Source organism: Amblyomma mixtum, chromosome 3 (genome assembly GCF_055824585.1).
Source record: "Amblyomma mixtum isolate Tamu chromosome 3, ASM5582458v1, whole genome shotgun sequence".
Taxonomy (NCBI): domain Eukaryota; kingdom Metazoa; phylum Arthropoda; class Arachnida; order Ixodida; family Ixodidae; genus Amblyomma; species Amblyomma mixtum.
The window spans coordinates 250723578-250737013 of NC_143014.1; the positions used below are offsets into that span (position 1 = coordinate 250723578).

The 13436-nt window shown below is 46.6% G+C and overlaps 1 protein-coding gene across 6 annotated transcripts in view; it reads left to right on the forward strand.

Moving 5' to 3' along the window:
- The window catches only part of LOC149354321 (uncharacterized), an 80716-nt gene that overhangs the window by 62302 nt on the left and 4978 nt on the right, over positions 1-13436 (forward strand). For 4 of the 6 annotated variants that reach the window (XM_089583275.1, XM_089583276.1, XM_089583278.1 and 1 more), the window contains 2 exons: positions 5309-5483; positions 11612-11667. In XM_089583275.1, the coding sequence (XP_089439401.1) occupies positions 5309-5483; positions 11612-11667 (231 nt within the window). The other 2 variants (XM_089583279.1, XM_089583280.1) reach the window with 2 other exon arrangements.

Here is a 13436-nt window from a genome sequence, read left to right on the forward strand (position 1 = left end):
ATACAAACCAAATATAACTATGAAGGAAAAATTTTGAGTATTGAATATATGTTCAGTATCAAAAGAAACTTAGAAAAGGATAAATTGGCAAAAGTTATTGCTCTTATTTTGTTTAAATAGTGTATGGTCTTAGCTACTGAAATAAACAAGAATTGGAAGGGGCACTTAAGCTTTGCCTTAAGGGTATGATGCGATAGCGTTGAAGTTGAAAGTTTAGTTAAGATTCCAAAATGAGTTAATGCCCATATATATGCAGAATTGGTCATTCTCCATTTTACATTCGTAGATCCCTGCATCAAAGTGTGGCATTTGCAATGAAATTTAGAGGCACTTGCATCATTTTTAACCCTTTCCTTACTGTGGGGAAAATGACTTTTTGTAGGTTTCTGTAGCTTTTTTTTTTTTGTTCTGTAAAAACTAATGCACTTAAGATTTAATCTATTACACGAAAGCAAATCTAAGTAAATGTGCCTTTTACGAATATAAGGTTGAGTAATAGATTGCACATTGCAACAGATAATCTTATTTGCCAAAAACGATTTTAGGAAAAAATTGAGCAAAGCTTGTAAAGACGCGCTTGTATCTGAAAATGAAAAAAAAAAATGTTACGAATTTTCTGAAATATGCAAAATGTTTCGCATTCTATTGGCCACTGTCTTTGAAGAAATCGAACTTCTATGTGCAAAACAGTAACGCTACAGTTCTGCGCTGGAGTGCGGGCACCTGTCTTCCAGGCTGGTTTGCGTCGTCGCCGATGTCGCAACTGAATCCCTACGAAAAGGCAGCATCTTCAGACTCGCTGCTGCTCAGGTCATCGATAAAATTGTCGCTGCAGAGCACGAGGAAAAGGGAACCAGCATGGCAGTCATTCGGAACTGAATTGTCCGTGCCACGCTTGCGCACACAGCATGCACCACTCATCTTTATGCGAGTCTTTTTGCTATGAGTGCTGGTCTCAGTGCCTCTGCGGTGTGGTGTAAGTGGGCACTACAGTGTCCCCCGCCCAGATGGAACGACAAAGTGGGCATGCCGAAGAGGCCTTGGAGGTAGACAGATAACCGATACTCCAGTGACATACATGGGGAGCTCCTTGGGAGGCATCTCAAGGTGTGCCGGTTTGAGAAGGTCCACTGTGACAACCTCTTTGCGGCCATTAAGGGTTATGGTCGCAGACTTGGTCGTCTTGGGGAGTACACAGTACGGGCCATCATAGGCTTGTGTAAGAGGTGCTTCTACAGCATCTCGCCCTAGACGAATGTGCGTCAAAGGTGCAAGGTCAGGATGCTCGAAAATGCACTGGTCAGAAGTTTGAAGTGGGACCAGAGAGAGGTGCTGTATTTGCTGTGTAGGCGATGGAGTTACTGCTGGAGCTGGGGTGACGGAGCTGAAGTAAGGAGCGAGTCTCCCAGAAGCCGTAGGGGTGCTCCGAAGACAAGTTCAGCTGTGGAACAGCCAAGGTCTCAACGCAGGATGGCTCGTAGACCAAGAACCAGCATAGGAAGGTGGTTGATGTAGTGCTCTCTGTCTAGTCATGCAGGGAGGGCAGCTTTGAACTGGCGATGGGGGCGCTTGACCATTCCATTGGCACATGGATGGTATGCAGTGGTATGGGAGTGCTTGGTGCCAAGCAGATGACTGAGGGTGGTGAAGAGGGCACACTCAAACTGCCAGCCGCAGTGCATTGTGGCTATTCAAGGGCAGCCGAAGCACGAAACCCATGTTGAGACGTAGGCCTGTGCAACTGTTTCCGCATTGATGTCTGGAATGGGCACGGCTTTGGGCCAACGGGTGAAGTGGTCAGTTATGGTAAGGCTGTACCGGCAGTCATGGGACGGCAGAAGTGGCCCATCCAGGTCGAGATGGACGTGGTCAAAGTCACAGCTAGGTGGCAGGAAAGCTCTGCGGGAGTCTTCGTGTGGCGGGTCACTTTGGTTGATTGGCAAGCAAGGCACGAGCAGGTCTACTGGTGAACATCGGTGTTAGTGCTCGGCGAAACATATCATTGCGTAATGAGGTGCTGCGTGACTTGGATGCTGGAATGGCAGATGTTGTAAAGGGAGTGGAAAATAGCACGACGAAAAGCATCCAAAATGAAGGGGCCAGGTAAAGCCATTGATGTGTTATACCTGAGTGATCCAGACACAAACGAGTGAGGCACAAGCTGCAGACAGAGGGAATGGGGATGGTCGCACAGCACTTGCAGCTGAGGGTTTTCAAGCTGCACTTGGGCCGGACATATTCGGTCTGCGGCAGATGGAGAAGTGCCGGTGGTGGCAATTCGAGAAAGGTCATCAGCAGCCTCATTGTTGGGGCCTTTGACATGGCAGATATCTGTGCGACGCAGCTCTCCTGCGATGTACTTGGAAGAGTTCGTGTAGAACACATACGCATTTGGCTTGTGATCTGTGAGGGCGTAAAATTGCTGGCCCTCCAAGAATTGCCGGAAGTGCTGGATAGTGGAGTAGATTGCCAAAAACGCTATGCAGGTCTCGGCAGGTTGGAGTTTCCATGAGTAGAAACCCAGTGGGTGCCACTCAGGAGTCGACTTGCTGCTAGAGAACCGCACCAGTGGCCACACTGGAGGCATCCACCTAGATGCGAGTTCGCACATAAGTCCTCGGATGGATGAGGAGGACCGCATGTGCAGTGACTTGTTTAGCAGCCGAGAAAGCGGCTTGTGCTTCAGGAGATCAGGCAGATGTGGGTGACGAGCTCTTTGTCGTGTGGAGAAGGTCGGTTAACGGGTGCAAGAGCTCGGCACAGTGCGGGAGAAATTCACTTGGCCCAGGAACTCTCGAAGCTTGCGTAGGGTAGTGGGTGCCGGGAATTCTTTTACGGCCTGTATGTGTGAAGACAAAGGACGAATTTCCAATGCCCAGATGTGGTAGCCGAGAAACCAGGCTGAATTGTTGAAGGTGCTAGAACAGTTCCCAGAAGGAACGGTCGTGATATTGCGGAGTAGGACTCGCGACATGGAAGTCGTCGATGTAGGCAAAAACAGCCGGGAGTCCGTGCGTTACCCCTGCGATAAATCTTTGGAAAGTCTGAGCTTTGTTGAGTAGCCCGAAAGGCATTCGCACATACTCACAGTCCAAATGGCGTAGTGATGGCCATCTTCGGGATATCTCCAGGCTTGATGGGGATTTGATGGTACGCCTTCACAAGGTCCACTTTACTAAAGATATTGCAGCCTTTCAAGTTAGCGGTGAAATCTTGGATTAGGGGAAGGGGATAACTGTTGTGGACCATGTGAGCATTGAGTACCCGGTAGTCACCATGCAGCCACCAGTCACCCGGTTATTTCTTGGGCACAAGATGCAGAGGTGAGGCCCTTGTGCTGGAGGCAGCACGTATGACACTCACCTGAAGTACTATGTGGTTGAATGTGCACTTCGCATTCGCCAGACGCTCATCGAAGAGGTGGCGCCGATGAGCTGCAGTGGGTGGACCAGACACGACAATGTGGTGGGTCATACAACAAGGTTGCTGGCTGAACTTGCAGGGCTTTGGGACCTCTGGAAAGTCCTCTAGGACATTGGCATACAGGCAGGGCAGAATCAAAGTGTGGATTTCAGTGGAGCCAACAGCCGACATCACGCCATTGATGGAAAGGCGCGTCAAGACGTCAGTGAGGCAATGTCGCCGCATGCTAACGTCCAGGTCGAAGTGGGTCAGAAAGTCTGAGCCAAAGATCGGCTGATGGACGTTGGCAATGAGGAGAATCCACCGGAAGGTGTGCCACAGTCTTAGGTCAAGAGTGAGGGAACGAAGACTATATGTGGTGATGGTGGTGGAATTCGCCACACGGAGCGTAGGTCATGGTGACCTGGAACTGCAGTCAGCCTTGGTGGACGATAGCACGCTGGCCTCGGCACCTGTGTTAAGTGTAGGCTAGAAATGCGGTCCGTGACCAAGAAAAGGAGGCCGGGTTGAGGAACGAGGTCACATGGCGCCGTCAGTGACCTCACGTCGTGTTTCCCGGCTAGCTGCATGGTGAAGTGCACTTGTGAGCGCAGTGCTGGAAGGTGTGGTGATACCGGCAGAGAGGAAAGTTGTGAGATAGCGTGTGCGGGTGCCGCTCTGGGAACAGGAATGGCAGCTAGGGCGTGGGGAGGATCCGCGCTGGCCATGACGGGACGTCCAAAGGGCATCAACGGAAGCGGCGAACTGGTCAATCCGAGCTTGTGACTGGGGTATGGTGGATGGCTCAAGCGTCAAGAAAAGGGTAGCAACTGAAGAGAAAGTTGTATCATGAACCCTACCTGCTGACTCCGAAAGGCGCATGGGAAAAAAGAAAACTACTTCGGAAACGAAGTCAGATGTGCAGTGTGCCCGCAAGCAGCGCAGATTCCGAAATCGGTGCGTGAAATCATCGTTATCAGGCTAACGGTGCTCAGTGGGCGTGGTAAGGAAAGAGTTAATGGCAGTTTCATATTGCTTAGTGTTTAATGTGAGAAGCTGTTTGGAGTTGAGTGTAGAGAATGATATTATCGTGCTTGGTAAAAAAAAAAGAGGAAAATTGCACAAGTGCAGCACCGACAGAAGTTTGAGAAAGAAAGAAAGCCTTCCAGCTAAGAAATAAGCAGGGTATCTCCTGTAAACAGTCGTGAAAGCTCTTTATTAACAGAAAAAAGAACTATTCAGAACCTTTGTGCAGATGTCAGGAGTGCCTTGAAATGTTTTGTGTACTGAATGACTCATTTCACAGCTCAGTGGATGCGTGTGTTAAGTATATTCATGAAGTGAGGAAATGGGGAAAAAAGTATGAGTTCCTGGGTGTTATACCTTTTCCCAACCTGCCCATGCAAATGTAGAGGAAGGGCTTGTGTACGTGACCCTGCATGTGAGACAAAAGCCCATTTCCAAAATGCGTAGAAATGACCCGCACTCACTGATGTGTGAACTAGCTCTTATGATCTTGTTCCAAAACCAAGCCTGAGAGTGGTTGTTACGTTGTACATATGTTACAGTTATTAGTGAACTCCTCTGTTTAGGCAAAAATATATATCTGGTTCATGGGCTCAAGTTGCTGTTACGTTGCACATATGTTACAATTATTAGTGAACTCCTCTGTTTAGGCAAAAATATATATCTGGTTCATGGGCTGAAGTTGCACCTCTGAGAAAATTCTGAAACTTTATTGAGCACTCATTATTCTACCACTACTAAACTGGTAGCGATAAAGCAGTAAAGATTGCTCTTTAAAATGTTTCAGTCTTACTAGTTGAGTATAAAAGCGCTTTCTAGGAACTTGTTGCTAATTAAATTATATAAAAAAAAAACATTAATGAAAGAGGCTTATCTGCAGGAGGGAGCTCCCCGGGATGCTGAGTGGAATGGCCCTTTGCTGGTGCAGGTCAACGGCTGCCAAGTGGTGCCCCCCGGTGGTGCAGCTCAGCCCTCGGGGTCCGACTTGCCCACGAACACTTACTCGCTGTTCAACTCCCCTTGGCCCTCCGGTCTGCACCACATGTCCAAAGAAGGTCTGCTTGAATCGGCACCGCTTTCTTATCCGTTGCAGTGTGGCATCGTCATGCCGCTGATGCCTTTCCCTTCCGATCATCAACAGTTTTGACACCCTATCCTGTCTCCTGCCTGTTTCTTTTTCTTTCACTGCACGATGGATGCCTGTTCGGCACACGCTTATGTCCTGTGTTTATGAGCAGAGCATCGGAAACATGCTGCATTTGAAATGGATAAGGTACAACAATGGCTCCTATGACGGCTTCTCTAGTGTTGCAAAACACCACCTACTGCTGTGCATGATTGCACTTCGCATTCACCTTGCTTGCACCTTGTTTACACCTTGCTTGCACTTTGCTTGTTCAGAAGCTTTGGCTATTTATGCTATGCAGTTGTTAGAGGCTGCTCTTCTTTAACCCTAATCCCAGCGGTGGAAGCTGCATTACGATAGAGGCAAACTACAAAAACACCTGTGTGTTGTGATGTCAGCTCACATCAAAAGACCACAGTGGATTAAAAATTAATCTGGAGCCCTCCATTACAGTGTCTTCCCACGTACAGCTTTAGTATGTTGAACCCCAGATATCACACCGTAGAGCGAACCAGACAAGGGCACAAACTGAGCGGGGCTTTAATATGGTCTTTCCATACTGAAAGAGAGCCTAAGCATACTTTCCAGCATGTTAAAAGAGTCACATATCCAGTAAGTACCTGAGGGAGTGTGCTCCAGCACTACCTAGTTCTCTGTTCTATATCCAGATGGTTATGCTTCTGGTGTGCTCTCGAAGTGGAAGGTTTCTAGCCTCAGTAACATAATTGCTAGCGCTTGACACATCAGTGTGCACACGCTCTCAAAGGCTAGACAAAGGATAAGTGCTGGGGCACAGAGCAAAGTAACGCAACATTGAACAGTACGAATGATGAACTAAAAGACTACTCTTATGTACTCGCCTAGTGGACACACCTTTTTCCCAAGAAATCTATGAAAATTGGGGCTGTCACACATTGACGGAAATAAGTCCCCAAAATTAGTTTCGTTTGTGATATTGCATATGTGATAGAATTAGCCGTGTGAGACACATTCAAACCCTCTGGCCAGGTTCCAAAGCTACATAAAACTCAGAAATTGAAAAAACACTTGGGGACAGTTTGGTCACTGATGAACTAGTACTTTGCTGGGCTGGACATAATGATAACATGCATATTGTTTTGGTCCTTTTGGCTTGAACTGCAGGGATGGTTTGAGCATCTGTCTCAATGCAGGAAAAGCCGAGTTTGAACTCCAGTGCCGCCCAGTACCCAGCAGTGACACAATGAGTCCAAGCTTTCCCCTGGCTTGCTGCTCGGCTTATTTGGGGTTTTTACCTCACCCCATGTAAAAAACTATGCCTTGTGCCTTGACACTCTTTGGCCAAAGCTGCCCTTGCTCCATAAGAATTCATCACCATCCTAATGGCTTGAGTATGCTTGTCTAGCCAGTGATTCTTCAGAGAAGGCAAGCAAGGTCATGAAGCTAATGGCTTCTATCACTGTGACTACCAGCTGAAACCAGATTGTATTAAGCGTGCTGCAAATACAGATTGCCACACTGAGAACGCTTTTCCCTTGAACGAAGGTATCGAACGCACATGAAAAGCAGACAGCTTGGTCAGCAGACTCTGATCTTCATGGACAGTGCAGGAAAACATCTTTGGTGTTCATTTTACAACATTTCTGCACGGGCTATACGGGTACAACACGTTTACACTACTTTGATGACGTGAAACTTCCATATGCCAAGTAATTTGCTAGGTATTTCAACAAGCCTCAAAGTTTCTCTTTGACACTTAGCTTTGCAAATGCACTCTGGGGGCCAGAGAGACTGCTAATTTCAAATTGTTAGCACATATTAAGTCAGCAGACTCTTGGCATCTGCTTTTAGGCAGAAGCAAACACTATTGGAGTTTACAGTTAAGACAAATTATACTGCTCTATATTTGTAGCTTTGTCATCTATGACATGCCGGGAATGCAAATTGGGTTCCAATGGCATGTCGGAAGAGGGTGCTTGTTCCACTTCACTCCGCTGAGCGACGAGCCGTGCTCGGCTGGAATCAGCAGATTTCTGCTGGAATCTCATGGGACACAGTTCCGTCACCCGTGTCTGCTTCATCTCAAGTCATGCAGCTGTGCACTCAGAGGAAGCTGTGCTCTATCACTTTTCAGTGCATTTGCGCGAGGAGGGTAACACTTCACACCAAGGCACCTCAAAAACAGAGTGATCCTGACAGGCTGCGGCTGTCCAGTCACCACCTATGACTGAGCATTTGACATGCGGCTCGGATGTGTGCCAAGAAACCTAAACAGGTTGGCTTCACAAATGTCGGAACTTCTGGAGGAAAAGGTCTCCTGTCGCTGCCCTTTATGCTAAGCAAGCTCCATAGGCACTTCAGGCTGTCATGGCTCACTCTTTCGGGACACCGAGGAGGCAGTCCAGCCGCTTATTTCTTGCAAAGGAAGTACCCATTCTCACTTTGTTTCTTCAAAACTAGCACTCTTTATTTCGTGTGTGTGTGTGCATGTGCATGATGGGTGCTGCATGTTGAAAAGGCGCTACTTGCTTATCTCCAGAGCAGAGAACCATTCTCTTTCATGAACATCACTGTAAAAATAAACCCCGAATGGAACATCTTCTGTTATTGGTTTTTAACCTTGTAACAAAATTGTATAGAGTATTATAAAACTCTTGTGGCATTGTGCACGTACTGACACATTAGCTTGAACCAAATTGAATCAGTGTCACTTAGTGGAAAATAAGTTGAGTTTGAAAGCTGAAAGTTGCGCACAATGCTAAGATAGGTGTGTCGATAGTCATGGTCCACACATTTCACTCCAAATGTCCATTTTTTTTTTTTTTTTTCTGCTATTGGCTTACTGGAATATAAGCGACTTGCAGTGTGTTATGCAGTAAAGAAACTCTAGAGGGAATAGCTTTTAATTCCAGGAGCATTGCGCTTGGAAACTCAACCAGTAGCCAAATTAGGCAGTTCCAGCATTATCTTTATTGGAAATAAGAAGGAATGGTTTTGCTGAAAAAGATGCTATACGACACCATATGCAAGCTGCACCACCTGCTTCTGCTGCTGCAAATTGCTGTATCATGGCATATGTTTTGATTTGCCCACAAGTTTGACATTGCTGTGAATTGAGACGTAAGTTTCCCACACATGGTTCACTCACGAATGGTACTTTGGCCTCAGCTTGGCAGACTTTTCACACAGACTGCAGCATGTGTTGACTATAAAAGCTCGATAAGTGCACAGTGGCATGCATAGACATATTCACAGGTGCAAACCCTCCAGGACCCAATTACATTGGCTTTCAGGCTCAGCATTGGTACTTGGTTGTAGAATTCATTCCCAGGTACAGTGCAGAGGATGGCTATTTTCATAATACTTGCACACTAAATAGGCCATTCTGATGCACACAGAACTTTGTTGTTCCGGGTGCCTTCTTTGCTCAACAGTGACAGCTCAAGCTCAGCCAGGGGATGCTTCCAGCGTGTGCAGTCAGTGCTTTTTGTGGTCACTTAATTGGTTGTGGCCACACTTTACTACGCATTGTCTGTGACAATTTAGCCACAGCCATCACAAGGAATTGCAGACAGAAGTCATGAGGTGCACACATGCGATACACACAAAGCAAGAGACTATTGACGGTTGAAGCCACTCTCCAGAACCTGTGCAGCAAGCTGTTTCCCAGATGTGCAATACTTCATGCAGTGATAGCTGAAAAGTTTCTAACAAATATTGCCTAAACTAAGAAGCACGATGTGTTGCTCACAGAAGGGAAAAAACAGATTATTCAGTCTTCAGCCCATATTCCTTATCGGAACATTTGGAGTGCCTGGCTGATTTACCTCGGATAGCGTGGTAATCTAGCCTACCATTTCATATATGGCCCCTGAAAGGCCAAGTTGGGGTCCTCCAGAGGACCCAGCATGGTGGCTCAGTGGTTAGGGTGCTCGGCTACTGAGCCAGAGTTCCCGGGCTCGAGCCCGGCTGCGGCGGCTGTGTTTCCATGGAGGCGGAATGCAAAGGGTTCCCATGTGCTGTGCAATGTCAGTGCACGTTAAAGATCCACTTCCCTTCACTCACGGTGCAGTTCAGGTGTCCACCGAGATGTGAGACAATTACTGCACCATTTCCTTTCCTCAAAAACCTGTTTTCAATTTTAAATTTTCCAGAGTGATTGTCAGCCATTAATCACACATTTTCTTTAATTTGTCACATACTTTGAGCTCTAGGTTAACTTTCATCTACAAATAGTCTCAACACTGTTTGAAGGCACCTATTGGAGTCATCTGCACTGTTCTTGAAAATAATTGCTGGAACCAAAGTACCATTGCTAGGCCTGAAAGCCAAAGTAACCGGGCCCTGGAGTGTTAGCACCTGTGAATAGGTCTGAGCACAAGTCTGTGCACACCACTGTACACTTGTCCAGCTTTTATAGTCAACACATGTCCAGAACTGTAGTGTATGAACTCTTGCACAAACCTCTGCACAAGTGCCTAATGCAAGCCATAAGGATATCCTCTGATTTATCTCATGGCATCCAGATGTCTGGCTTGGTGGCTTGCTATTTCAGGTGGTTCTAAAGGTAGTAAACACAAGCTCACATGAAGTCACTGAATGAAGAAAAGCATGCAGCATCATTTTGTAACATGTGAAATAGAAGCAGGATGCTATGGAGAACTATCATACATTCGAAGATAAGTGGCATGGGAAGTACCATCTGATCTGCTAGAAAGCTACCAATGAAGCTCCCTAGATTCAACCCTGAGGATTGGCAGTCACCATGTTGCATGTTGCAATCCTTGGGTACACGCAACTCATTTTTCAGTTGTGCATGTGCATTTGATTGTAGTGCAGCAGTGCAGTGAACAGGTATGAATGTTTTCTGATAATTGCCTAGTATTGGTTTGAATAATGAGATGGCATGCTCCTGACTGAGGCATTATCAAAGGTAGAGCATGTAAATATTACAGCCAGCAAGTGTGATACAGAGTGAAGGAATGCAGCTAAAACAAGATAGCAAGGTTCTTGAAAAGTTTTTGTGGTCAGCCTTGGTCTCAGTGCTTCTTTGTGAGCACAGTTTTATTATAAAGATCAGTAATGAGTTCTGTGCTTACAGCAGTTGTTAATAAGGACTGAAGAAATCTAGTTCTCAAGATTCTGGAAAATGCCATTTTTAGGAACTTGCTGTGCCTGATACAAGCTGTAGCACGTGAGCCAGCAAATTACACTTGCTTGTATGTACACTGTCAGTCGCAAGCCCTCAAAATTGGCTGTTAGAAGGATAAACTGCAGGAAAGTAGCAAACACGGAGACAATTGTGAAAGGAAGGAAGAAGTGAATAAATGCTTTATTGAGAGAGGATAGCTCATTGCAAAGAAAAATGAAACCACTGAGATGTTTCCGGGAGACTGGCAGAAGTAATCTCCCAGATTAATAGATTTCGGGTATAGTTGGCATGCATCGCATAGAAACCGCAACTTTGGTTGATGAGGTGCCGATTTCTCAAGCATTCTGTTAGCACACACCATCGACTGAGCAGAGATGACACAACACATTAAGTGTGTGGAAACAGGATGGGGAAGAGCTACACAGGGAGCTTGTGGACAATTTTCTGCAAGCACTTGCAACCATGGTGAGGCCAGCTATCATTTCAAACAGTGGCAAATAAGAAATGTATTGCCAGTGTTTGGCCGGGATTTGGTTGCACACTGTTTGAAGCCTGAGTGAACTCGCTGTGGGAAGATTTGGTACTTTCATTTACTCTGGAGAAATGAACAGTAAAGAGCACTTTAGCATGGCATTTCTCACAACTAACCGCAACGTTATTCACCCTAAGCTTTGTCACTGCTTGACTTGTAGGACTCTTTGTTTGCTTTTTTTTAGTTGATCTAATGATTTGAAAACGTGTCTCGACACGTGACTCGTTGCTGTTCGTTTCAGCAGCTGAGTGGATTGCCGTGTTGTGCACACCGTAGCTGAATACAGAGGTGCTACTTCCCAAGCTTGCGACAAATGCTTGGCTGCCTTTAAAATATGAAGTGCTGTGCTGGCCCTTGTGTGTGCTGTTTTCAGGGGGTTTGTGTCTTCTCGCAGGTGGCAAGTCACCAGCTGGAGCAATTGACCCCATGGTGATGCATTCCAGGATCCAGGTGAGGCAGTGGGTTGAGGGTCCATCCCAACTTCTGGGAGGAATGACCTTTGTGCAGGCCTGGCCTTTTCAAACTACCTTGCAGTCGTGTACGCTTCATCAGATTCTGTAGAAATAGCCCTAGCAGGGAGGTTTTCTGGGGTTTGCAGTAGTATGGCGACAATATTAGTAGTAGTATTTGACGACGGTAAACTCAGTCGCGTCACCGTTACCAGGTCATATATATCAGTTAATGATGTCACCATTTTGAGGTCAAGCAGTCCTTTTAGGATAGATTTGTCAGGTGGGTAAGCATTGTAAATATTTTCTTTTTTTTTCTCTCTGAGGGAACTGTGCCAAGCAGGTGGACATTCTCATGCTCACCTGCCTAGCACAGGTCCCTCAGAGAGAAAGAAAGTGTTCCCTAAATTTCCGGAGTCCTTCACTATGGCGTCTCTCATAGCCTGAGCTGCTTTGGGACGTTAAACCCCAATAAACCAAACCAAACCTTCACTTTAGAGGCAGGCTATACATCGCTTGCTATCCTGGTCACTTTTCACATCCTAGGAGCCTCGGAGAATGGTTAGCAGGGGTGTAATTTTTGCAGATTTCGCAGGTAAACGGTGTTGCAGTGACAGGTTTTTTCAGGCCCAGATCCCAGAGGCTAGGCTATGTGGCCATTCGCTTCAAGCAGCAATTACTGAGTCCTTTTCGGCGTAGTCATCACGAATTTGAATTGAGTGGCGGGAAAAGTTTTAAATGAAGTGTTTTTTCAGCAGTAGATGCATCTTTTTCTGCCAGGCAAGCAACAGCATACCCAGAAAGAGCCACAGAATCGATTTTTATTAAGCGGAATTATTGAGTGGAGTTGTCACGTGACTGGTCATATGACGTAGCATGGCCGTGATGTCACTGTTACGTGGCTGTGAGGTCGCCATTTCGCTACCAGCCACTGGCAGTGAGGAGCAGTGGGAGCGCACTCCACCCATGAACACTGTTGCATCATACCCTTAAGGCGAGCCTTAAGTGTCCCTCAAATTTTTGGTTTCATTTTCAACAGCCGAATAGTGGCTATATTGTCACAGACCAGTTGACACAACTTTGAGGTGATGTGAGGCATGCAAAAACAGTATTGACTGAAACTTGTCCATTTCGTGGGCATGCTGGGAAATTTTGCTGTGAAATGAAAAGATGAAGGAACAGTTATATTGCAGTTTTTGTGTGCCTCAAGTGACCTCAGTGTTCCCACCTGTGATGTCACAGCCATCATTCAGCTGTTGAAGCTGAAATAAATGAGAGAAAAAAATTAATTACCGTATAAACGCGTGTATGGGCCGCACCCTGTTTTCCCAAAGGAAATGTTTTAAATAAATAAATCCGTGTAAAGGCCGCACCCGAACTTTGCACGACCCAGGCGGGAATAGCTTTCTAAATGCACACGCTGTGGCCTCCGCGATCGGCTCCGGCTGCGAGCAACGGTGCGCTTGATCGCGGAGGTCACGCACATGCACAGGAGCTTCCAAGTGCTGTCCATGGATGGCACCCGAGGTTGTAGTCATCATCATTGTCAACTTTTCCCTCCGCCGCGACCTCCCGCTATCCCCATTGGCATCAGTATCGCCAGCTCCAGCCTTTTGTTGCTTTTGTAGCGTGTTCGCCGTAGTTGTAGTGATTGTGGCTTCCGCGTGCTGCCGCCGAGCATAGCAGTTTTAGCACGATGGACAAGCACCTTAAAAGCTATACGGCTGGGAGTTAGCTCTCGAACATGTCACTCGTGCGGCGGGCAGGAAA